At 51.7% G+C, this 25739-nt stretch overlaps 1 protein-coding gene across 1 annotated transcript in view; it reads left to right on the forward strand.

Annotated features, from left to right (window-relative positions):
- Positions 1 to 25190, forward strand: part of DEF6 (DEF6 guanine nucleotide exchange factor) — a 29644-nt gene extending 4454 nt beyond the window's left edge. The window contains exons 2-11 of the mRNA XM_066233951.1: positions 13592 to 13732; positions 14400 to 14585; positions 16991 to 17227; positions 17317 to 17463; positions 20819 to 20927; positions 21128 to 21426; positions 22551 to 22717; positions 22829 to 23027; positions 24285 to 24375; positions 24597 to 25190. Coding sequence (XP_066090048.1) covers positions 13592 to 13732; positions 14400 to 14585; positions 16991 to 17227; positions 17317 to 17463; positions 20819 to 20927; positions 21128 to 21426; positions 22551 to 22717; positions 22829 to 23027; positions 24285 to 24375; positions 24597 to 24820 — 1800 coding nt within the window. The 3' untranslated portion in view covers positions 24821 to 25190. The remainder of the gene's footprint in view (positions 1 to 13591; positions 13733 to 14399; positions 14586 to 16990; positions 17228 to 17316; positions 17464 to 20818; positions 20928 to 21127; positions 21427 to 22550; positions 22718 to 22828; positions 23028 to 24284; positions 24376 to 24596) is intronic.
- Positions 25191 to 25739: the final 549 nt, after the last annotated feature.

Below are 25739 nucleotides of genomic sequence, written 5' to 3' on the forward strand. Positions count from 1 at the left end.
CTCTCTCTAAAAATCAATGAAAATACACATTTGAAAAGAAAAGCCACATAGGTTTAGACCTATACTACTCCCCAGCGGGGTGACCTTGAGCTAGTCTCCATCATCTTGGAACCTCCAGTTTCTCATCCGTAAAGCCATCAGGTTGAAGTGGGAATCACTAAGCTACCCGGCTAACAACCCACGGAAGTAAATTTTAACACAGCACCTCAAGGTGGTGAGAGCGAGCTTTCCTGCAGCCTGTCCTTCCCGGCCTGGGCCCCTCCTCTGCTGCCCACGCCCACCCTCCGGCCCCTTTCTGCTCTCCGCAGGCGCAGAGCAGAGTCTCACCTTTTAGAATTCCCACGGCCCCTCCCTCATGACTGTAGCTAAGCTTCAGGCCCCACTGGTTGAGGAAAATACATTCGGTAACTTAAAAAGGATCTGCGTATTGTAAAAGAATCGCTTAGCAGCTGGATACATTTAAAGACTGTAGGAGAGGGGGAGAAGAGAGATTGATTCTGCAGTCCTAGTTTGGTGCTGGTATGGGTTCTCGCACCCCCTGTATCTACCTCTACCCCTGAAGGCTGGAAACGGCAGAACCGTGAGCATGGCACCAGCCCAATCCCTGCACCTGAGCTTTTAGGGAACTCCAGACCCAGAGGATAACCCCTCCCCCGCATGCCTCCCGAGGAAACAGTGAATACAGGAGGCCTCTTCTAGGTCGATGGCTGTCAGGCTGGGGGGCCAGGGGCTACCTGGGTGGGTGGAGGAGCCTGGGTGGGCCTTCTCTCTGAGGGGGGCCTTACGGCAGCTTATGAAAACGGCAGGCACCTGGACCCCACCCCTGGAAACAATGAGTCAGTGGTTCTGGGCAGCCGGCCTGTTTCGGTTTCCCCAGCTCCCCCAGGTGATTTTAATGCTCAGCCAGGACCAAGGGAGCTTAGAGATCAAGAGCGGGGCTTTCGAGTCCTTCCTTTGGCGAGACACTTCGCCTCTCTGAGCCTCGACCTCTCATGGATGAGGATAATGAGAGTCCCTGTCTCCGGGGCTGAGGGTTGACCTGCTCCTGCTGACCTGCATCCCAGCCGTTTCCTTTCCAGCGTGCCCCTCTTCTGGTCACACCTGCTCCCCGCCCCCGCCCCCGCCCCAGCCCAGCCCAGCCCAGCCCCCACCGGACCCAGGCACCGGAAGCCTGGCAGTCTGAGGTCTGCACACCGACCCGAGAGAGGCCCTGAGCCCCGAGTGTCTGCAGCCGGTATTCCTCCCTGTCCTGACACCTGACAGCTCCTCCGGGTCCGGTGCTCTGCCCTGGGCCTCTCCGGTTCCACAAGCAAAAGGCGCAGGTTAGGGAGGTGGGTCTTCCAGGTGTGGGCAAATAAACCCAGGAGAAAAACAGCTCAAATGATGTGAGTGCCGCTGGCTGAGTGGCAGGTTCTATCCTGGGGCCGGCGGGGGTTCGCACGTTCCTTCATTGAACCCCGTTTTTTCAAGAGGTGAAAATAGGTCCAGTGAGGTTAACTCGCTCAGAGATGGAGCCCAGGTTCTGTCTGACTTCTGTATTTTTCCTACTTCTCCCCATGGAGCATTTGAGTGCATCTGACAGATGTATTGAGTGTCCGTTATGGGCCCAACCTAGTGATTAGCAGTGAATAAGACGAATAATCCGCAGCCCTCATGGTGGCAACTTTGCAGTCAAAGAACACGTATGATAAACAAAATTAGGGGAAAGGTTTCCTGTAAAGCAGCAGTTCTCAACCTGTGGGTCGCAACCCACAGGCTGAGAACCGCTACTGTAAAGGAAGATGATACACGACCTGGAGGCAAAGGAAGGAGAGAGGGGAGGATGAGAGCCTGGGGGGTCAGAGAGGGTGGGGTTAGAGATGCAAATGAAGTGGTCAGAGAGGCCCTGCCTGGGAGGTTGACAGCTGAGCAGAGCCTAGGAGGAGAGGGCCTGAGCCGCGGGCTGTGGCCCAGGAGAAAGGGAAGAATGTTCCGGGCTGAGGATATAGCTAGTGCAGAGGCTTTGAGGCCAGAGTGAGTCTGGCTGGTCTGAGGGATGCCAAGGGGGCCAGCGTGGTGGCTGGAGAGATGTGAGCAAGAGGGGTGAGGGCAGGGAAGGGGCAGCAGGCCAGGGCCCACGGGGCCTTCGGTTTCTGGAAGGTCTTGAGGATTGACTCGGAGAGCAAGGGGGAAACCACTGGAGCGTTTAAGTTAGACCTGCGGATCAGACGGCAACGGTCAGCGTGTGGGGGACGTGGCACTGAGCTTGGGGCCGGGGCTGAGGCTGGAGTCCTTGCTGCCCTTCGGCGTGGCGCACACCCAGCACCCGGCCGCGCTCACGCAGACGGGACAGCAGAAGGGTGTGATCACGGGGCAGCTTAATAACAGGGCACAGTAATAACAGTGGTTAATGGCACCCTTTGCTCTTTTTTTTTTTTTTCACCTATAGTTTTAAACTTTTGTCATAAAAACAGTCTATGCTCCTGGTTAAAATAATAGTAATAATCAAAATGCAGCCCTGGCCGGGTTGCTCAGTTGCTTAGAGCGTCGTCCCCATACACCAAAGCGGCAAATTTGATCTCCAGGCAGGACACATACAAGAATCAACCAATAAACACGTAGATAAGTGGAACAATAAATCATCTCTCTCTCTCTCTCTCTCTCTCTCTCTCTCCCTCCCCTTTCCTTCTCTAAAAATCAATAAATTATTTTAATAATTAAAAAATCAGTGCAAAAGAATACAATGTTTTAACATATTACATTTATTATAAAAATAAAACATATTACTAATTAATCAAGTTAGAAGGCAAATATAGCCTGACCCATGATGGCACAATGGGTAAAGTGTGTCGACCTGGATTGCTTAGGTCACCGGTTCGAAACCCCAGGCTCGCCCAGTCAAGGCACATACAAGAAGCAGCTACTACAAGTTGATGCTTCCCACTCTTCCCCGCCTTTCTCTCTGTCTCTCTGTCTCTCTCTCTCTCAAATCAATAAAACCTTAAAAAAAAAAGAAATGTAATGTTAAAGAAGATGAAAGCCTTTCCTCTCCCTGGGAGAAGAGACGAGATATAGCTGTTAACAGTTTGTTCGCTCTTCTAGATTTTTAAACAGATTAGGTTGAACCATATGAAATTGCTGACATTTAACTGTCTTGACCTACTAATATAGCAGTTTGAATGGTTCAACCTAATTTTGTATGTGTGTGTGTGCGCGCGTGACAGAGACAGAGAGAGGGACAGATAGGGACATACAGACAGACAGGAAGGAAGAGAAATGAGAAGCATCAGTTCTTCATTGTGGCACCTTAGTTGTTCATTGATTGGTTTCTCATATGTGCCTTGAAGGGGAGGTGGTGGCTACAGCAGAGCAAGTGACCCCTTGCTCAAGCCAGAGACCTTGGGCTGGTGAGCCTTGCTCAAACCAGATGAGCCCACACTCAAGCTGGCGACCTTGGGGTTTTGAACCTGGGTCCTCCGCATCCCAGTCCGATGCTCTAACCACTGCACCACCACCTGGTCAGGCTCAACCTAATCTTTGTACACACGTTTTATCCTACACTTACTTTTTCTCACCTGCCAGTGTGTTCTGCATAGCTCTCCTGTCTGTCCGTATATATAAATAACGCACAGCTCTCGTTAAGCAATGACGAGGCACCAGGTGCTGTGCCAGGCTCTGCACTCTATAAACTCTCCTGTGGTCCTCACAGAGAAGACTAAGGTCTCGGAGAAGTTAAATTACTTGCCCACGAGCACACACACGTAGCAAAAGTAAAATCCTTTCAACGACGCACAGGCCTGTGACACACTGCACCTGTCCCATATTGAAGGAGCCTCGGGCTGTCTCCAAGTCTTCCTCTTATACAACGCTTCAGTGAACGTTCTTGCGCCTGTAGCGGCGTTCCCCTGAGCATCTGCAGGTTGCATGATGAGGAGGGCTGGGCTCACGCCTGTAGGTTCCTGCCCCGCCCCCTGGAAACACCAATAGGGTAGTCAATCAAGTCTTCTTTCTCCACACCAGTATTTTGCACCTATGTCAATTTGTTAGGTTAAAAAAAAAAATCACATTTTCTTTTTTTTTTTTTTTTTTTTGTATTTTTTTGAAGCTGGAAACGGGGAGGCAGTCAGACAGACTCCCGCATGCGCCCGACCGGGATCCACCTGGCACGCCCACCAGGGGGCGATGCTCTGCCCACCAGGGGGCGATGCTCTGCCCCTCCAGGGCGTCGCTCTGTCGCGACCAGAGCCACTCTAGCGCCTGGGGCAGAGGCCAAGGAGCCATCCCCAGCGCCCGGGCCATCTTTGCTCCAATGGAGCCTCAGCTGCGGGAGGGGAAGAGAGAGGCAGAGAGGAAGGAGAGGGGGAGGGGTGGAGAAGCAGATGGGCGCCTCTCCTATGTGCCCTGGCTGGGAATCGAACCCGGGACTCCTGCACTCCAGGCTGATGCTCTACCACTGAGCCAACCGGCCAGGGCTCAAATCACATTTTCTATACAAGAAGGGAACTAACATTCGCTCAGTGTAGACCTACTAAGCCCGGCCCTCCATCTTCACAGCCCTTCTGCATGGCAGGCATTATCCTGTTTGTACTGACCACAGAGTTGAGGCTCAGAGAGTGACGGAGTTTATCCAAGGCCCCACAACTAGAGAGTGAAGGTCCCTGGTCTTCCGTGTCGTCCCCCCCACAGCCTTGCCACTGTGTAGCACTTCAGCTGGATTAAGCAAGAAGCTTCTTAGAGAGGGGCTTTCAGGGGCTTTCAGGGAGATAAGAACTGGGTACATTGAAAAGAGGCCGGGAGAGGTGGAGAGATGTAAAACTCTTAGTAACACTTGTCGCTTCAGAAGTGGGTATTTCTCTTGTGAATTTTAAGGGGCAGAGAGTCAGTGGCACCTCTTAGAGTGGGGACAGGTATCCTGTGGTCACAGATGTATTATTAGTCAGGACTTTCCTGGATATAAATGACAGAAACCCAACTCAACCGAAGGGAGCCCTGGTCGGGTAGCTCTGTTCATCAGAGCATCGGCCCCGAGATGCCAAGGTTGGGGGTTAGGTCCCCGGGTAGGGCACATACAAGAGTCAACCAATGAATGCATAATTAAGTGAATGCAAATCATTGTTTCTATGTCTCTCTGTCATTAATTAAAATAAATAGAATTTGGTGGATTTTTTTAGTGAGGGAGAGAGATGAATGAGAAGCATCAACTCATAGTTGTGGCATGTTAGTTGTTCGTTGATTACTTTCCTATATGTGCCTTGACCAGAGAGCTCAAGCCAAGCCAGTGACCCCTTGTTCAAGCAACCATGGGGTTATGTCTATGATCCTGCATGCAAGCTGGCAACCTTGGGGTCTTGAACCTGGGTCCTCAGCATCCCAGGCCGATGCTCTAGCCACTGCGCCACCACCTGGTCAGGCTAAAGGGAGATGTTTTTTATTGGCTCGCATAACCAAAACTGTAAGCATAGCGCTGACTTCAGGCATGCATGGCTGGATCCGGGTTCTGAAATGAAGACTCTATCCCTTGACTCTGCTTTTTTCACTGATGGCTTTATTCTAAAGCAGGCGCTTCCCACACAGGGACAAAGTCGTCCGCTGCATCTGGCTTCCAACACTTCACCATTCTGTGAAAAGAGTGTACTTGTTTTTTTCACTAGAGGAAGCAAACACCCTCAGGCCAATGCTGACTGGCCCAGATTTGGTCACAGGCCCTTCCTATGACTTTGATGTGCCCACCCTTGCAGACAAGTGTGGTAGGGGTGCAGATGGGGGGTGTGCAAAGAATGGAGGAGAAGTGCTTCTCAAAGGGAAGTCAAGTCTCCATGACCACAATGGGGGGGGGCCGGAGTTCATGAGAAGGAACTTCAGCTGTGCTCCAGAATCAAGAAGAGGCGAAAGCCAAGATGGCATATGAGATCATTTAAGGAGTGTGGGAGAGAGGGTTGGGGTGGGGATAGGGGTGGCGGCCCAGAGGGCAGTGAGGGAAAAGAAGACCACTGATGCCCTCCCTACTCAGCCCCCCAACAGCCTACCTTGCCGAGTGGAACCCGCGACCCAGGAGGACACTGGGGAGAAGTCTCAATCCTTTCTCTCCTCCCTCTCACAAAAGAGAATAAAGAAGTGTAGACCTGGCCCACAAAGTCAGCTCTAGACCTTGCCAGCCCCCGCCTCAGAGAACGGACCCCAAGGTGAACTGACCGTGGTGGAATCGGTCATGAAATACGGCCTTGCTGACTGCCTGGGTGTGCAGAGGAGGACAGAGGGGTCGTGGGCCGTGAAGACGGACAGAGACCTTGTCCTCAGAGTTCATAGTCCAGCTGGGAAAGAGGCTGAGGACCAGTCCTCTGGCAGGGAGGCGGCCTTCAGAGCCAGGGACACCTTGTTCCAAGCTCACCTCTGCCGTTTATTCCTCTTAACCGCTCCAAGGCTCGGTGTCTGTATGTAGTGTCTGTGTATCACAGCCGTGGAGATCAGACGGGGTAGAGAAAGCACCTCATACAGCGGCCAGCACATAGTATCTGTGCAATAGTGACTAATGCAGTCAGTGATAAGTGCTGTAAGAATGACCCCAAGGTGGCCCTGGCCGATGGTTCAGTGGGTAGAGCATCAGCCGGGCATGCGGATGTCCCGGATTCGATCCCCGGTCAGGACACACGTGAGAAGTAACATCTGCTTCTCTTCCCCCTTCTCTCACTCTTCCCTTGCTGCAGCCAGTGGCTGGGTTGGTTCGAGTATCAGCCCCAGACAGGGGTTACTGGTGGGTCCCCCTCAGGGTGCATGTGGGAATCTGGGAATCTGTCTCTCTGTCTCCCCTCCTCTCATTTGAAAACAAAAAAATTCCCCAGGGCGATTTTTTTTTTTCCTGGTTTCCTTGTTCGAACTTCAACCTCTTTGTTCTTTTTTTTTTTTAAGATTTTATTTATTGATTTTACGGGAGGGTGGGGGGAATAAGAAGTATCAATTTATAGTTGCTTCACTTTAATTGTTCACTGCTTACTTGTCATATGTGCTTGACTGGGCAAGCCCACGGTTTCGAACTGGCGACCTCAGCATTCCAGGTCCCTGTTCTATCCACTCTGCTACCACAGGCCAGACTCAATCTCTTTGTTTTATTGATAATATCATGAGTTTGTTAACCAACCTATGCTTCCCCTCCGGCCTGTCATGGCCACTGCCCCTTGTAAGCCTTGTCCTCCACATCGCGCAGACATTTGTCATGTCCCTCCCTCTGAGCCCCCTCCAGCTCCCTTCCACCTTTAGAAGGGCGGTGACTGGAGTTGCACTCGGCCTCACTGAGGCGGACACACCTGGGTCCAGGCACACTGCAGCCCGAGCCCTGTGATGGAAACCGATAAAATCATGGGTGTCGGCCCCGGGCTGACAGGCTGTCTTCCCGCAGGCAGCCCGGCCTCATAGAAAGTGCCCAGGCAGGCCCTGGCCGGTTGGCTCAGCGGTAGAGCGTCGGCCTGGTGTGCAGGAGTCCCGGGTTCGATTCCCGGCCAGGGCACACAGGAGAGGCGCCCATCTGCTTCTCCACCCCTCCCCCTCTCCTTCCTCTCTGTCTCTCTCTTCCCCTCCCACAGCCGAGGCTCCATTGGAGCAAAGATGGCCCGGGCGCAGAGGATGGCTTTGTGGCCTCTGCCTCAGGCACTAGAGTGGCTCTGGACGCAACAGAGCGATGCCCCAGAGGGGCAAAGCATCGCCTCCTGGTGGGCGTGCCGGGTGGATCCCGGTCGGGCACATGCGGGAGTCTGTCTGATTGCCTCCCCGTTTCCAGCTTCGGAAAAATGAAAAAAAAAAAAAAAAAAGAAAGTGCCCGGGCTTTGGGACCTGTGGAGCTGTGTTAGACTCCCAGGCTCTTGCACATGATAGGTCCTCGGGCAAGTTACTGAATCTCTTGAGCCTCGGTGTCCTCGTGTGCAGAGAGGGGACTGATCCCTTACCTAATGAAGTGGCTAAGAGCATGGGTTCGATCCCAGCTCTGCCAGCTCTTGTACCTCGGGTGAGTTACTTCCGGGCTCAGGGCCTTGAAATTTTTGCATCTCTAAAACGGGAATATTAACCTGACCAGGCGGTGGCGCAGTGGATGAGCGTCGGACTGGGATGCGGAGGACCCAAGTTTGAGACCCCAAGGTCGCCGGCTTGAGCGCGAGCTCATCTGGTTTGAGCAAGGCTCACCAGCTTGAGCCCAAGGTCGCTGGCTCGAGCAGGGGGTCACTCGGTCTGCTGTAGCTCCTCCCGTCAAGGCACATGTGAGAAATCAATCAATGAACAACTATGGAGCCGCAACGAAGAATTAAGGTTTCTCATCTCTCTCCCTTCTTGTCTGTCTGTCCCTATCTGTCCCTCTCTCTGACTCCCTCTGTCTCTCCCACAAAATAAAATGAAATAAAATAAAATGGGGATATTGATTATTATGGGGGTTAAGTGATTTAGATGTAAAGTGCTTAGCTCAGTTCTTGGTGCATAGTAAGTGTATAAGTTTTAGTTTAGTTTTTTTTTAAAATTATTATTGAGGTAGAATTGACCTTTAACTTATTAGTTTCAAGTGTACAACATAATGCTTTTAATATTTGTACATACAGTATAGCCCCTTGGAAGGGGGTTTGAACTGTGCGGGTTCACTTAGATACGGATATTTGTCAGTAAGTGTACGTTCAGCCCTCACTATTCACGGGTTTTACATCTGTGGTTTCAACTAACCAGGGATCAAAACCACTGGCTGGAACCAGCGGAGGTGGAGGGCTGGCTGCGTGCAACTTCCCTGCCGTTTTTAATTTTTATTTATTTTTTTATTTATTCAATTTTTTAGAGAGGGAGAGAGAGAGAGAGGAGAGAGGGAGAGGATAGACAGAGAGAGAGAGAAGGGGGAGGAGCTGGAAGCATCAACTCCCATATGTGCCTTGACCAGGCAAGCCCAGGGTTTCAAACCGGCGACCTCAGCATTTCCAGGTCGACGCTTTATCCACTGGGCCACCACAGGTCAGGCTTCCCTGCCGTTTTATATAGGGGGCTTCGGCATCTGTGGATTCGGGTACCTACCCATGGGGTCCGGGAACCAGTCCCTCTGGATTCCAAGGGACAATTGTTGTTTTTACTTAAGTCAAAAGTTATACTGACTCAGATTTCCAACTATGCAGAGGTGTGTGTGTGGGGGGGGTGTTGGAGCTGCTAATGTCATGTTGTTCAAGGGTCAACTGTAATGCGGAACCATCACCACAGTAGGTCCAGTTAAGACTCATCAGCAGCCTGACCTGTGGCAGCACAGGGGATAAAGCGTTGATCTGGAAATGCTGAGGTCACCAGTGTGAAACCCTGGGCTTGCCTGGTCAAGGCACATATGGGAGTTGATGCTTCCTGCTCCTCCCCCCTTCTCTCTTTCTGTTTTTCTCTCTCTGAAATGAATAACTAAAATCTTAAAAAAAAAAATAAACTGTCACCATTCACAGTTATAAAAAATGTTCTTCTTGTGAAGAGAACTTAATATTTTTTTTTTTGTATTTTTCTGAAGCTGGAAATGGGGAGAGACAGACTCCCGTATGCGCCCGACCGGGATCCACCCGGCACGCCCACCAGGGGCGAAGCTTTGCCCACCAGGGGGTGATGCTCTGCCCCTCCAGGGCGTCGCTCTGTTGCAACCAGAGCCACTCTAGCGCCTGGGGCAGAAGCCAAGGAGCCATCCCCAGCGCCCGGGCCATCTTAGCTCCAATGGAGCCTCGGCTGCGGGAGGGGAAGAGAGAGACAGAGAGGAAGGGGGGGGGGCGGAGGTAGAGAAGCAGATGGGCACTTCTCCTATGTGCCCTGGCCGGGAATCGAACCTGGGTCCCCCGCACGCCAGGCCGACACTCTACCGCTGAGCCAACCGGCCAGGGCCATGAAGAGAACTTTTAAGATTTTACTGTCTTACAAAAAATATTTTTTTAATTTCTCATTTATTTACCAAGAGAGACTGTTCTGTAGCTTCAACATTCATGCTTCATAGTTCAGGAGCAGAGGACAGTGACAAACTTTCATGGAATTTAACCCAAAGAAACTCTTTACATTCCAAAGTCACTTTGCACTCCGAAACATACCAGACTCCTTCATCTCCTCACACTTTCCTGGAATCGTCGTTTCTGTAGAAGTCTGCATAGCCTCCTTTCTTGGTTCAGCCACAGTAAGCCTATAGAAAGCTGCAACCAGTGGTGGGATTCAAATAACTTAACCGGTTCCCTGCCCTCATGACCGTTTTAAGTATAAAAAAATGATACACCAGTCTGACCAGGCGGTGGCGCAGTGGATAAAGTGTCAGACTGGGATGTGGAGGACCCAGGTTTGAGACTCCGAGGTCGCCAGCTTGAGCACAGGCTCATCTGGTTTGAGCAAAGCTCACCAGCTTGGACCCAAGGTCGCTGGCTTGAGCAAAGGGTCACTCGGTCTGCTGTAGCCCCATGGTAAAGGCACATATGAGAAAGCAATCAATAAACAACTAATGCTTCTCATCTCTCTCCGTTCCTGTCTGTCTGTCCCTATCTATCCCTCTCTGGACTCACATCCTGTCTCTGTAAAATAAAAAACAAAACAACAAAAAAACAATACGATACACCAAAAGGGAGTTTATTAGATATTTCATGCATTTAATACTTAAATAAGAACAATAAAAGAGGTACACAAAACTAGATTGTTATAAGAGAAGTGTTTTAAACTATTAATGGAAAAATATTAAGTAATACCTGACAAAAAACAATAGAACTGTTATTTAAGATATTTCCAGGGACAGCTTGTCACCTCCTGGTTCGTCAGCACTTTATCTCTTTATGTTACATGTTTGTTTACTGAAGCAACAAACGCGAGGGAATTAAAATGTAGTCTTTCGCCTGACCAGGCGATGGCACAGTGGATAAAAGCGTCGAACTGGGATGCGGAGGACCCGGATTCGAGACCCCGAGGTCGCCAGCTTGAGCGCAGGCTCATCTGGCTTGAGCAAAAAGTTCACCACCTTGGACCCAAAGTTGCTGACTCAAGCAAGGGGTTACTCGGTCTGCTGAAGGTTCGCGGTCAAGGCACATATGAGAAAGCAATCAATGAACAACTACGGTGTCGCAACAAAAAACTGATGATTGATGCTTCTCATCTCTCTCCGTTCCTGTCTGTCTGTCCCTATCTATCCCTCTCTCTGTCCCTGTAAAAAAATTAATAAGTAAAAAATAAAGCCTGACCAGGCGGTGGTGCAGTGGATAGAGCGTTGGACTGGGAAGTGGAAGGACGCACGTTCGAGACCCCGAGGTTGCCAACTTGAGCGCAGGCTCATCTGGCTTGAGCAAAAAGTTCACCAGCTTGGACCCAAAGTTGCTGACTCAAGCAAGGGGTGACTGGGTCTGCTGAAGGCCCACGGTCAAGGCACATATGAGAAAGCAGTCAATGAACGACTAGGAAGTGGCAACGCGCAACGAAAAACTAAGGATTGATGCTTCTCATCTCTCCGTCCCTGTCTGTCCCTCTCTCTGACTCTCTCTCTCTCTCTCTGTAATAAAAAATAATAATAATAATAATTTAAAAATAAAAAAAGAAAATGTAGTCTTTCATCAAAGGTATCAATATAATGAGTTTTATGAAATGAATAAATAAATATTACAAGTATCGTTCTGTCAAATTTTTTTCACCTATGGACGGAATAAACATGACAACGAGCGCTTAGAATACGCTGTTGCGCAGATGAACGTTAACAAGGAGGAAGGGCCTGACCTTTGGTGGTGCAGTGGGTAAAAGCATTGACCTGGAACGCTGAGGTCTCTGGTTCAAAACCCCAGGCTTGCCTGGTCAAGGTACATATGGGAGTTGATGCTTTCTGCTCCTCCCCCCTTCTCTCTCTCTCTCTCTCTCTCTCTCTGTTTCCTCTCTCTAAAAAATGAATAAATTTTTTAAAAATCTAAAAAAAAAAAAGAGGAAGGAATGTCAAATTGTGATTTCCACATCAGGCCGCTGCCCAGCCGCCCACCTTAGAGAGAACCCTGTGACGAGTACCATTTCAACAACCGGTTTGTCGAATTCAACAAAAAATTAGGTGTCCGTTCTGCCGAGCTGGTGCAAACCAGCTGAATCCCAGCACTGGCTGCGACCCCCAGGGATACAGCGATCGCCCCAACAGTGTGGAAATGCAGACACTCAACGAGAAGGCCGCGCGCCTGAGGTTTTGTCAAAGCGCTGGAAGCCCTTACTTACCCTCCTCAACACCAGCGTCCTTCCTGCTGGGAAAATGGACTCTTAGCAACTTTCAAATACGCGATACAGTACTACTCGCTCATCACCATGCTGTACCTTACCTCCTCATGATTGATTTTATAGCCAGAAGTTTGTACCTTCGGACCCCTTCACCCATTTTTCCCACCCCCACCTCCTCTCTCTGGAGACCCCAGTCTGTTCTCTGAAACTGTGAGGGGCTTTTTTGTTTTGTTTTGTTTTGTTTTGTTTTTGCAGAGATAGAGTCAGAGAGAGGGACAGACAGGAAGGGAGAGAGATGAGAAACATCAAGTTGCGGTTCCTTAGTTGTTCATTGATTGATTTCTCATATGTGCCTTGACCAGGGGCTACAGCAAAGTGATTGACCCCTTGCTTGAGCCACTGACCTTGAGGGACTCAGGCTGGTGAGCCTTGCTCAAACCCTATGAGCCCACGCTCAAGCTGGCGACCTTGGGGTCTTGAACCTGGGTCCTCCATGTCCTACTCCGATGCTCTATCCAGTGCACCACCACCTGTCAGGCTTGTTTTGTTTTGTATCCATATTTGTCTTTCTCTGACGAACTTCACTTAGCATAATGTCCTCAAGCTTCATCTGTTGTTGCAAAGTGGCCAGACCATTCTACAGTGTGTCCGTAAAGTCATGGTGCACTTTTGACCGGTCACAACAAAGCAACAAAAGACGATAGAAATGTGAAATCTGCACCAAATAAAAGGAAAACCCTTCCAGTTTCTGTAGGATGATGTGGCAGCATGTGCGCATACACAGATGATGATGTAACACTGTGTATACAGCGGAGCAGCCCACGGCCATGCCAGTGGAGATGTGGACAGTACAGAGGAAAGTTCAGTGTGTTCTGTGGCTCACTAAATTTAAATCCATGACCAAAGGGCAATGTGAATATCGGCCCGTTTATAACGAAGCGCCACCACATAGGAATAACATTACTCAGTGGGATAAGCAGTTGAAGGAAACCGGCAGTTTGGTGGAGAAACCCCGTTCTGGTAGGCCATCAGTCAGTGACGAGTCTGTAGAGGCTATACGGAATAGCCACCTAAGGAGCCCTAAAAAATCTGTGCGTGAGCCCACATCAAACTGCACTGAATAGGTATGAAACTGGGAGAGTTTTCCTTTTATTTGGTGCAGATTTCACATTTCTATCATCTTTTGTTGCTTTCCTGTGACCGGTCAAAAGTGCACCATGACTTTACGGATACACTGTATTTTATGGCTGAATAATAAATATTCCGCTGTGCACGTGTGTTTCGGTTGTGATTGGATTGAATAACGTGTGCAGAGGACTTGCCAGGATGGGGACGGGGCCAGCGAGCTGGCCTGGGAGCTGTCCCTTGGCCTGGCTTCAGTTGGGGTTCAGGAAGGCCAACTGTCACTCTGTCACAGGTGCTGTCCCACAACCTGTACACGGTCCTGCACATCCCCCACGACCCTGTGGCTCTGGAGGAGCACTTCCGAGATGACGACGACGGTCCTGTTTCCAGCCAGGGATACATGCCCTACCTCAACAAGTACATCCTGGACAAGGTGGGTTCCAGCGACAGGGGGGCGGCTCTGACCTCTCCCCACGGCCCAGCCCGCGCCCCCGGTACGTCTCCTCCCTCTCTCAGCTCCCGCTTCTGCCCCTCTGCCCCTCTGCTGCCCCCTTTCTGTCCTTCACCTCCTGGCCACACGCCCCTCCCCGCCCCCTCAGCTCACCTCCAGTCTCCCTCATCTCTCTCCCAGCTTCCTTCTTTCCCATCCCCAGCACCTCCCAGCCCTTCCCTGCCCTGCCGAGGCCCCCTCCGGCTTCCAGCTCTGACCGGTACAAAGAGCTCGCGACTTCCCCCCAGTGCAGGCCTCCCTGCTCCTCCCAGCTGTCACTGTCTCCTCCGGCTCTTGACTGTCCATTCCTCCTAGGCTTCCCGTCTTTCTCCTCTGGGCTCCGGGACTCGAGTTTCTCTGTTGGCAGGGAATGTGGGGTGGGTGTGGATGTGTGTGTGTCAGGGGGTGAGAAGGATAGGGTGATTGGCACCAGCGAGTTCCCTGGGAATCAGCTCAGGGATTCCTCAAGTTAGAGCCTGAGCTTGGTTGGGTGGGGGTGGGGATGGGGGCTGGTGGGAGAATCAGACTCCCGGAAACCAGCTGGAGCCTTGCGTGGGGGTGGAACCGGGATGGGGCAGCCTTCTTGGCTGACCGGCAGGCCTGGTGGCAGGTGGAAGAGGGGGCTTTCGTTAAGGAGCACTTTGACGAGCTGTGCTGGACCCTGACGGCCAAGAAGAACTACCGGGTGGACAGCAATGGGAACAGCATGCTTTCCAACCAGGATGCCTTCCGCCTCTGGTGCCTCTTCAACTTCCTGTCTGAGGACAAGTACCCTCTGATCATGGTTCCCGATGAGGTGAGGGCGAGGGCAGCTCCAGGGACTAAATCACTTGGGGCCAGGCCTTCGCAAAACCATGGAGGAAGCCAAATCACCTTTGTTCTTTTCCACGCCCCTTTTCTTTTCTTTTCTTTTCTCTTGGGGGGGGATTTTTCCAAAGTTAGAAGCAGGGAGGCAGTCAGACAGACTCCTGCATGCGCCCAACCGGGATCCACCCGGCATGCCCACCAGGGAGCGATGCTCTGCCCATCCGGGGCGTTGCTCTCTTGCAATCATAGCTACTCTAGCACCTGAGGCAGAGGCCATGGAGCCATCCTCAGTGCCCGGGCCAACTTTGCTCCAATGGAGTCTTGGCTGCAGGAGGGGAAGAGAGAGATAAAGAGGAAGGAGAGGGGGAGGGGTGGAGAAGCAGATGGGCGCTTCTCCTGTGTGCCCTGACCGGGAATCAAACCCAGGACTTCCACACGCCGGGCCCACGCTCTACCCCTGAACCCACTGGCCGGGGCCTCCCACACCCCTTTTCTTCTTTGCCTCTCTGTACAGGCGCCTGTCCACACTCAGCTGTGTCCAAGTGCCTAGAACTGCTCATAGCAGAACACCTGTGCCTTCTCCCAGGAGAACCAAAACTAGAGTCTCTTCAGGGCTCTGCTGGCCCTCACGGGAGGGAAGTGGTCTCTTAATTCTATTTCCACAGAGGTACAAATGCCTGATAAAAAAACAAAACAAACAAAAAACATTTAAGCCTGACCAGGGGGTAGCACAGTGGATAGAGAGTCGGACTGGGATGCCGAGGACCCAGGTTCGAGACCCTGAGGTCGCCAGCTTGAGCGCAGGCTCATCTGACTTGAGCAAAAAGCTCACTAGCTTGGACCCAAGGTCGCTGGCTTGAGCAAGGGGTTACTCGGTCTGCTGAAGGCCCGCAGTCAAGGCACATATGAGAAAGCAATTGATGAACAACTAAGGTGTTGCAACGAAAAACTGATGATTAATGCTTCTCATTTCTCTTTGTTCCTGTCTGTCTGCCCCTATCTATCCCTCTCTCTGACTCTTTCTCTGTCCCTGTAAAAAACAAACAAACAAAAAAAACAAACCACATTTAAGCTCAAATGGCAGGGTTTTAGGCACTGGGGCGATCGGAGAAGGGTGCTCTGTGAAGGGAAGGGAAACCTTTCTGGGACATCTCTCCCGTCATTCCAGGTGGACAACCAAGTCTGGTCCCGGTTCCCGATTTTTTCCTTCCTGCCTTCTGCAATACAGGGGAGAGCCAGGGCGGGCTCAGCTCGGGGCCCCAGAGAGGGGTCCTGGAGTAAAGGCCTAGTAGCCCACCCCTCCCTCCTCAACTCTCGGTGAAGCCAGTGCAGGCGCTCCCCCCCCCCTTTCCCAGACCACCTGCACCCTCCCTCTGTTCTCCACGTCTCCCCCATCCGCTCAGCCTTCTCCGGACCTTGACCCTCTTGGCGATGAAGATGCCAGGGTGAATTTAGGTCTTTAGGGTTGGGTATACAGGGGCGGGCTCCTCTGCGTTTACCGGAGGACTGGCATGTCTAACGGCGCTCAGATGTGTTATCCTTGCTTCTGTTTGCGGGAAGAGCGAGGGCAGCCACCTGTGCCCTGAACCTGCGTGCCCCACCTGAGTCCCAGCTGAGGTCCCCCTAGAGTGCTAGTCCTGATGAGGGTTTCCCACGCGGCTGCTGGGGCAGGAGAAGGACACGCGTCCATCTGCGCAGAAACCTGGGTCCGTGCCCCGGCCGGACACCTGCCAGTCAGGGCGCGGTGGCCTCTCGCTAGCTTGGAGGGCGGCTCGCTGCTCTGATCAGCATGCAGTGAGAACACCTGCAGCAGGATGTACCCCAACCACCACTTCCTGTTCCTCTGTAACACGTTTCCTGTCCCTGCCCTGCTTACCCCCATCCCCAACCCCCCTGCCCTCCCTTAAGGGAGGGTCCCCCAGGGCTGCGGCTTGGAGTAGGATTCAGATGGGATTTAGGAGATCCGAATCAAGTGCTGACTGCCACACACTGGCTGTGGGATTGAGGACGAGTCTCTTCCCGCTTCGGGCCTGGGTTATGTCATCAGCTACGCGAGGGTGTTAGAGAGGGCCCTGCACCCCTCTGATATTTTCTATGATTTGCCGCCTCTGCCTGGCCCCCAGCCCTCCACTCCCCTTAAGTTACAGCAGAAAGGAATGGGATTAGAGGTTAGGGGAAAAGGAGAGGATGCTTCAATTGGGATTGGGCCTCTAGGATCCCCTCCCAAATATCTACCCTGCTGACCATCAGTTTAGTCCTCTGCCACCATCCCCAACCCCCTCTGTTTCGGATCACCTCTGCCCAGGCTCTGGGGGCCAGACCGAAGCGCCCCCTAGTGGTGGTACCAGCAACACCGCCAGCAGCGGTCACCAGGCCTCCTTTCTCCCCCGGCAGGTGGAGTACCTGCTGAAGAAGGTGCTCAGCAGCATGAGCTTGGAGGTGGGCTTGGCCGAGCTGGAGGAACTGCTGGCCCAGGAGGCCCAGGCAGCCCAGGCCACCGGGGGGCTCAGCGTCTGGCAGTTCCTGGAGCTCTTCAACTCCGGCCGCTGTCTGCGCGGCGTGGGGCGGGACGCCCTCAGCATGGCCATCCACGAGGTCTACCAGGAGCTCATCCAAGACGTCCTGAAGCAGGTCAGGCCCAGCTGGGAACCAGGGGAGGACCCCAAGGAGCAAGGGAGGGGCGGGGGCAGTGAAGCGGCTGACCTCGCTCTGGCTGGCAGGGCTACCTGTGGAAGCGAGGGCACCTGAGGCGGAACTGGGCCGAACGCTGGTTCCAGCTGCAGCCCAGCTGCCTCTGCTACTTCGGGAGTGAGGAGTGCAAAGAGAAAAGGGGCGTGATCTCCCTGGACGCGCAGTGCTGTGTGGAGGTAAGGGGGCGGGCGAGGGTGTGGAGCGCCTTTCAGGTTCCGGAGGGCCTTCCGTTTGGAGGGAGGGCGCCAGGGTCAGGAGGAAGGCGAGTGGAGAAAGCCACCCGACAGACCTCTGCTTAGATGAGTGTAACCCAAATATACCTGGGTACCTCAAGGCCACTCTCATTCATGGCAGGCGTTTTTTTTTCTTTGTTTTGTTTTTTATTGATTTGAGAGAGAGAGAGAAACATCAATTTGTTGTTCCACTTACGTATGCATTCATTGGTCGATTCTTTGTATGTGCTGTGACTGAGGATTGAACCCGCCACCTTGGAGTATCAGGATGATGCTCTAACCAGCTGAACTACTCACCAAAGCCATGTCAGGCTTTTTTTTTTTTTTTAAAAAACAAACTGCAAATCAAATACTAAAGTCGTTGGTGAATAATGTAGATTTTGCTAAAGATTTCAGAGAAGACGGCTTATGTCACACACTACACGGCAAAGCTTTCTCAAACTCCCCTTTAAAGGTCTTTCTTCTTCGCCCAAATCTCATTCTCTTTGGCAGCTCTATACCTTTCTATTCTTTCTCCATACTCCTCTGCTCTCCCCTTTGCCCTCCCTTTCTTCCCTTGGCTCTGCCCATTATTAATTGTTTTTTAAAGATTTTATTTATTGAATTTTACAGACAGAGAGAGAGGGACTGAGAAGTATCAACTCATAGTTGTTTCACTTGAGTTGTTCACTGATTGCTTTTCGTACATGCCTTGACCAGGCAAGCCCAGGGTTTCGAACTGGCGACCTCAGCGTTCCAGGTCAACACTCTATCCACTGCACCACCACAGACCAGGCTGTCCAGTATTATTTTAGAGGCTTAAAACAACAATTTTTCAAAATTTTATTTTTATTTATTTATTTATTTATTTTAAGATTGTAAGTTATTAATTTTAGAGAGAAGACAGAGAGAGAGAGAGAAAGGGGGGAGGAGCAGGAAGCATCAACTCATAGTAGTTACCTCTCCTATGTTTCTAGAGTGGTCAAGCCCAGGGTTTCAAACTGGTGACCTCAGCATTCCTAGTCAACACTTTATCCACTGTGCTACCACAGATCAGGCAACAAGTTAAAAAACTGTAGTAAAAATATATTCATAACATGAAATTTGCCATTTTAACCATTTTAAGTGTACGATTCAGTAGCATTAAGTATATTCACAATGTTGTGTAACCGTCACCATTCTCTATTTCTAAAAGTTTTTCATCATCCCAAACAGAATCACTGTTACCATTAGGCAATAACTCATCCCAACCCCCTCAACTTTCTGTCTCCATGAATTTGAGTATCCTAGGTCCTTCATATAAATATGCGTTCTTTTGTGTCTGGCTTATTAATCTTAGCATAACATTTTCAAGGTTCATCCATGTTGTGGCGTGGATTAGGACCTCATCCCTTTTTGTGGCTGAATAATATTCCATTACAGCCTGACCTGTGGTGGCGCAGTAGATAAAGCGTCGACCTGGAAACGCTGAGGTTGCCGGTTCGAAACCCTGGGCTTGCCTGGTCAAGGCACATATGGGAGTTGATGCTTCCAGCTCCTCCCCCTTCCCTCTCTCTCTCTCTCCTCTCTCTCCTTCTCTGTCTCTCCCCTCTCTAAAAATGAATAAATAAAATTAAAAAAAATTAAAAAAAAAATTCCATTACAGATATACCACATTTTGTGTATTCATTCATTTGTTGTTGCCATCTTTTTGCTATTGTGAAAATTCTATTATGAATACCCATGTACCCAATTTCTGGGTGGAAATGTTTTTATTTCTCTGGGTACATATCTAGGAGTGGAGTTGCTGGGTTGTATGGTTACTCTGTTTAAATTTTAGAAGAATAGCAAACTGTTTTCCATAGTGGCTGCACCATCTTACATTCTTACCAGTAGTGTATGAGGATTCCAATTTCTCTACATCCTCACCAACACTTGTTATTTAACACTTTAAAAAATTATTATAGCCACCCTAGGCTCTGTCCATTTTTATCAAATGAGGAAACTGGCATCGCTGTGGAAAGAACACAGATCTAGGCAGAAATCCCAACTCCACCACTAACATGCAGTGTGAATTGGCAAGTTCCTGGACCTCTTGGAGGCTGTTTCTTTGTAAAGTGGAGAAAATTATGCCTGCCTGGCAAGGTTGGCTGGGAGAAGTGAATGAAATGATGCATATAAAACACCAGTACAGCCTGACCAGATGGTGGCACCGTGGATAGAGCGTCAACCTGGGATGCGGAGGACCCAGGTTCGAAACCCCGAGGTCGCCAGATTGAGTGCAGGTTCACCAGGTTGAGCATGGGGTCTCTGGCTTGAGCGTGAAATCATAGACATGACCCCATGGTCACTGGATTGAGTCCAAAGGTTGCTGGCTTGAGCCCAAGGTCGCTGGCTCGAGCAAGGGGTCACTTGCTCTACTGTAGCCCTCTGGTCAAGGCACATATGAGAAAGCAATCAATGAACAACTAAGGTGACACAATGAAGAATTAATGCTTCTCATCTCTCCCTTCCTGTCAATCCTTATCTGTCCCTCTCTGTCTCTTTGGAAAAAAAGAAAAAGAAAGAAGAAAGAAACACTAGTACAGACCCTAGAACATACTAAGTAGCTCAATAGGTGGTAGCTATTATTTTCCACTAGAGTGTGGCTTAAGGAAGGCAAGGATTTGGTCTATTAAATACACCTCAGTATCCCAAATGTCTAGAGCAATGAGTGGTACTCAGTAGAGGCTCCAAAATGTTTGTGAAATGAATGACTGGAGAACATTTTCAATAGGAGGCAGGGCCATGTCAAAACGAATGGTCTGGCCTGACCTGTGGAGGCACAGTGGATAAAGCGTAGACCTAGAATGCTAAGGTTGCCAGTTTGGAGCCCTGGCCTTGCCAGGTTAAGGCACATGTGGGAGTTGATGCTTCCTGCTTCTACCCCTTCTCTCTCTCTCTCTCTCTCTCTCTCTCTCTCTCTCTCTCTCCCTTTTTCTCCTCTCTAAAATGAATATATAAAATCTTAAAAACAAAAGAACGAATGGTCTGGATAGAGAGGGAGCGTTCAAGCATGATCTGCATAAAGACCCAGGGGCAACTAGATGGAGAAATATCAAGATGAAAACAGCCCACCCCACCTGCAAAGAGCAAAGGCTACAAGAGTTGTGGGGACACGAGTAACCTCATAACTAACCTCTGAGCGGGGTCACACAGGTTTCTGGCAGAGTGGGAGGGGTCCCGTGGAAGATGGCCAGCCAGGAAGTCTAGGGGCTGGAACTGGAGCACCCTTGGGGCAGGACGGGTGTGAGCGTGACCCCGGTGAAGCCAACCTGTCTGGGGCCACCCGCCCTCTTAGGTGCTGCCGGACCGCGAGGGAAAGCGCTGCATGTTCTGCGTGAAGACGGCCTCCCGCACCTACGAGATGAGCGCCTCCGACACGCGACAGCGCCAGGAGTGGACGACGGGTGAGCTGCTTACGGGATGGCCTGGGTCTGGCTGGGCCTCGGTAGCATCATCTGTCTAGAGGGGGGTGATGACACTTTGCCCAGCGGGTGGCTGGAGACGGCTTGAGCGACTCTTAAGGCCCCTTTCCATCGGTGGCCCACCTCGAGCCGCCCTGCCCTGGGCCAGCCCGCAGCTGATCCCCTCCCGACCCCCCCCGCAGCCATCCAGACCGCGATCCGGCTGCAGGCCGAGGGAAAGACGTCGCTGCACAAGGACCTGAAGCAGAAACGGCGCGAGCAGCGGGAGCAGCGGGAGCGGCGCCGGGCGGCCAAGGAGGAGGAGGTGCTGCGCTTGCAGCAGCTGCAGGAGGAGAAGGAGCGGAAGCTGCAGGAGCTGGAGCTGCTGCAGGAGGCGCAGCGACAGGCCGAGCGCCTGCTGCAGGAGGAGGAGGAGCGGCGCCGCAGCCAGCACCGCGAGCTGCAGCAGGCGCTCGAGGGCCAACTGCGCGAAGCGGAGCAGGTGATGCCCTACCCCGCAGCGAAGGCGCTGGCTGAGGGGTGCGGCGAGCCCAGTCCCGCGAGCTGAGGACCGGAGGGGCGGGGCCTGGGCTGGGGGCGGGGCCTGGGCCAAAGGAGGAACCCGCGGGACCGAGCCGGTAGGCTAGAAAGATGGGTATGGGGCGGGGCCTGTGGGTAGGGAGGGTGGGGCTCCGGAGGAGCGCAGGGGGTGGCTTGAGGAATGTGATGATGTGGGGCGGGCCCGAACCAGCGGCTGGGTGGGACTGCTGCTGAGTGTTAGGTGTAGATTGGGACCCGGTTGGGGGCGGGGCTTGGACTGAGGAGCTGCTCAAGACCAAGTTATTAGGGATGAGTTTAGAGATCAAGGTTGGAATAGGTTGCACTAGACTTGATCTGAGTGTACCAGGACACCAGTTTGGGGAATGCAAGATAGGAGGAAGGCGGGACTAAGCGTGTAGAGGCGATTAGATTTAGGATTTTAAGAGAGCTGGAACTGGAGCTAGAGACACGTGGATTCATTCCCAGCTCGGCCTCTTAGGAGCCCTGTGATCTCAGGCAAATTACTTAGCCTTCTCTGTACCTCAATTACTCACCAGTGACCTGATGATGCTCATGGAGGTAGGGTGAGAATCAAATGAGGAAACAGTTGTTATAACAATTATTATATCCTGGAAATGCTGAGGTCGCCAGTTTGAAACCCTGGGCTTGCCTGGTCAAGGCACATATGGGAGTTGATGCTTCCAGCTCCTCCCCACCTTCTCTCTCCTCTCTCTCCCTCTCTCTCTCTCTTCCTTTCTCTCTCTCTAAAATGAATAAAAAAATAAAAATAAATATCCTTAAAAAAAAACAAAACAATTATTATAATTAGGGTCACTCCCTTCCTAGCACCGGCCTTAATTATAATGATAACATTATAATATATAATCTGAGCCCCTTCCCCCACGCAGCATCAGTTCACTGATCGTTATCTGACCAAGTCAGGCTCTCAGAGAGGGATCCGCTCAGGAAACCTTGTCATGGAGGAACACCTGCAAAGAGCTGCTGGTTGCGCCGGCCTAGCAGAACCCTGGGGCGAGGGCAGCACACCTGCCGCCCCCACTGACCTGGCTGTGCGTCCCTGCGCAGGCCCGGGCCTCCATGCAGGCTGAGATGGAGCTGAAGGAGGAGGAGGCTGCCCGGCAGCGGCAGCGCATCGAGGAGCTGGAGGGGATGCAGCAGAAGCTTCAAGAGGCTCTGCACCTGGAAGTGAAAGCGCGGCAGGATGAGGAGTCCGTGCGCCTCGCCCAGACCAGGTAGGACGGAGGGACCCTCCGCTTCCCCTCCCTGACTCCCCGGCCGTCCCCACTTGCTGAGCACCTGTCAAGTGCCTTGGCTCTGGAGACGACAAGGTGCACGCCCGGCAGACTGCTGGAGGAGGAGGAGGAGAAGCTGAAGCAGCTGCTGCAGCTGAAGGAGGAGCAAGAGCGCTACATCGAGCGGGCGCAGCAGGAGAAGCAGGAGCTGCAGCAGGAGATGGCCCAGCAGAGCCGCTCCCTGCAGCGGGCCCAGCAGCAGCTGGAGGAGGTGCGGCAGAACCGGCAGAGGGCGGACGAGGACGTGGAGGTGAGACCCGGAGTAGGACCGGGGTGGCGGGGGATGCAGAGTGCGTGCATAAACTCAGGTTCGGGGCCCTCAAAACCTGCCCCCCCCCCCCCGGTGAGTTCAAGTCCTGCACGGGAAAGGGAGACTGGTAATAGCTTTGTTATGAAGATTGAACGAGATAATACCTGATGTTTAGTACAGTATATAGTAAAGGCTGAAGAAACATTAGCTGCTATTTTTATCATTATTATTAATCTGGGCAAAAATTTTCCTTCTACTCTTCCAAGACCATATTTTCTCTCCTTGTATTTTATATTCACTTCTTGGAGCCCCAATCTCCCCAGAAAAGGGGTTTTTAATTTTGATGGCTTCTTTTTATTAATATTGTTTATTTTATTTTGCTGTGTTGGCTTACATGGTCATTGTAAAATAAAATCAAACAGAAATATGTAATGTAGAAAGGGAAAGTTCCTCTATGATCCCACCACCCCACTGCAAATGGCTGGCTGAACACTGGAGCAGAGGTTTTGTTTTGTTTTTATTTTAGTGAGAGGAGGGGAGGCACAGACTCCTGCATATGCCCCCACTGGGACCCACTCGGCAAGCCCACTAGGTGTCGATGCTGTGCCCATCTGGGGCCCTTGCTCTGTTTCAACTGGAGCCATTTTTTAGTGCCTGAAGCGGAGGCCATGGAGCCATCCTCAGCACCCAGGCCAACTTGCTCTAATCAGCCATGGTTGCAAGGGAGAAGAGAGAGAGTAGAGGAGGGGTGGAGAAGCAGATGAGCACTTCTCCTGTGTACCCTGACCCGGCATCAAACCCGGGACATCCACACGCCAGGCGGAGACTCTACCACTGAGCCAACCAGCCAGGTCCTGGAGCAGAGATTTTTGCATTAGTTCCTGGAGAGGTGGTGTAGAGGTCAATGTGTAACTCTGAGCAAGTCACTTAACCTCTTTTGCACTTGTTTGTTGTTAACTTCTGCTCTGGAGGTTAAATAAGATACTAAATATACTTAGCATACCTTAGCTGCTGAATAAATGGAAACTATAATTATGGTAATTTTTGACCCTTTGGGGAGGGAAGGGGTGACGATGATGACAAGGAGTCCCCTGAAATTGGACAACAACTCTGTACACACACATAACTGTGAAGGAGTTTCTGAGCAGATGGTCAATCGCCTTTGCCACATTCTAAGGGGCCTGTGTACCTGAAAAGGTCAAGACACCTTGTCTTGGATGGTGGCTCTGACCCACTCCCACTGGCTCTGCCCCACAGGCTGCCCAGCAAAAGTTGCGCCAGGCCAGCACCAACGTGAAACACTGGAACGTCCAGATGAACAGGCTCATGCATCCAATTAAGCCTGGAGGTGAGGGGACCGGGGGGGGGGGGGGGTAGACCCGGGGGCTATCCCTGGGATGAAGGGGGAGAGGGGAGGGCAAAAGGGATACGTCCAGGTCACCAGAGCTCGCAGGACTGAAGAGCGAAGGTCAGGAGGTTCTCCCCTTCCCCGGGGCTGAGGCCAGGCCCGTCCACTGTCCCCTCTGCACCTACCTCTCTCCTGACTCCTGCCTGCCTTGTCTCCGCCAGACAAACGTCCCACCACCAGCAGTTCCTTCACGGGCTTCCCGCCCCCTCCACTCGCCCGCCGTGACTCCTCCCTGAAGCGCCTGACCCGCTGGGGGTCCCAGGGCAACAGGACCCCCTCACCTAGCACCACCGAACAGCAGAAGTCCCTCAATGGTGCGGATGAGGCGCCCACCTTGGCTTCCGCCCCTCAGGAAAATAAACTGGACCCGGAACCAGAAAATTAGCCTCTGCTAGCCCCTTTTGCTCCCAATCTCATGCCCACCCTCCAGGACCTGGCCACAGCTGGCCTGTCGGTGACACTGGCCCCTACCAAAGCGGGAGCTGAGGACCTGGTGTTTGAGGCCGAAGCCCTTAGACCGTGGAATAGCCCAGAATGGAACCTGGTTTATTTTATTTTATTTTTTTTGCGTCAGACCCAGGGTCCAGGCCACTGAGGCCATCTAGGATGTTGATTCTTGAGAACTTGATCCTGTGCCTTAACCCAGCCCAAGGATCCTGTGCCCCGGGCTGGGAAAGAGTAAACAAACCTGCCAGGGGCCATCTGCCCCTAGACTGTCACCAAGTTGTGGCGTCACATTTCCAAATAAAAACTGTGCTTGGAGTAAATTATTGATCACGTCTGTTGTTCATTTCTCCTGACATTTCCTCTCTTCCTCCCTCAAGTCTGGTAACAGGTCCAAGAAAGAACAAGGGATATGGTACAGAGACTAGGAGGGCACGCTCTGCCACTGACTGGGCACTTGGGTCAAGTTTCTGTACCTTTCTAGGCTTCAGTCCCCATGTTAATAAAATGGGGATAGTAATAGCACCTACCTTATTGGCTTGTTGTGAGGGTCAAGTGCTTGGCACATAACCAAGCACTGTTATTCGTAGCACCCAAAAATGTTTATTGAGCATCTATTCTGTGCTGCACAATTTCCCAGGTTTAATTCTCATGGCAGCTCTGAGAGGTAGATTTTTATTTTATTTTTTTACAGAGACAGAGAGAGAGTCAGAGAGAGGGATAGATAGGGACAGACAGGAGCAGAGAGAGATGAGAAGCATCAATCATTAGTTTTTCGTTGCGACACCTTAGTTGTTAATTGATTGCTTTCTCATATGTGTCCTGACTGAGTGCCTTCAGCAGACCAAGTAACCCCTTGC

Source organism: Saccopteryx bilineata, chromosome 1, assembly GCF_036850765.1.
Source record: "Saccopteryx bilineata isolate mSacBil1 chromosome 1, mSacBil1_pri_phased_curated, whole genome shotgun sequence".
NCBI classification, from domain to species: domain Eukaryota; kingdom Metazoa; phylum Chordata; class Mammalia; order Chiroptera; family Emballonuridae; genus Saccopteryx; species Saccopteryx bilineata.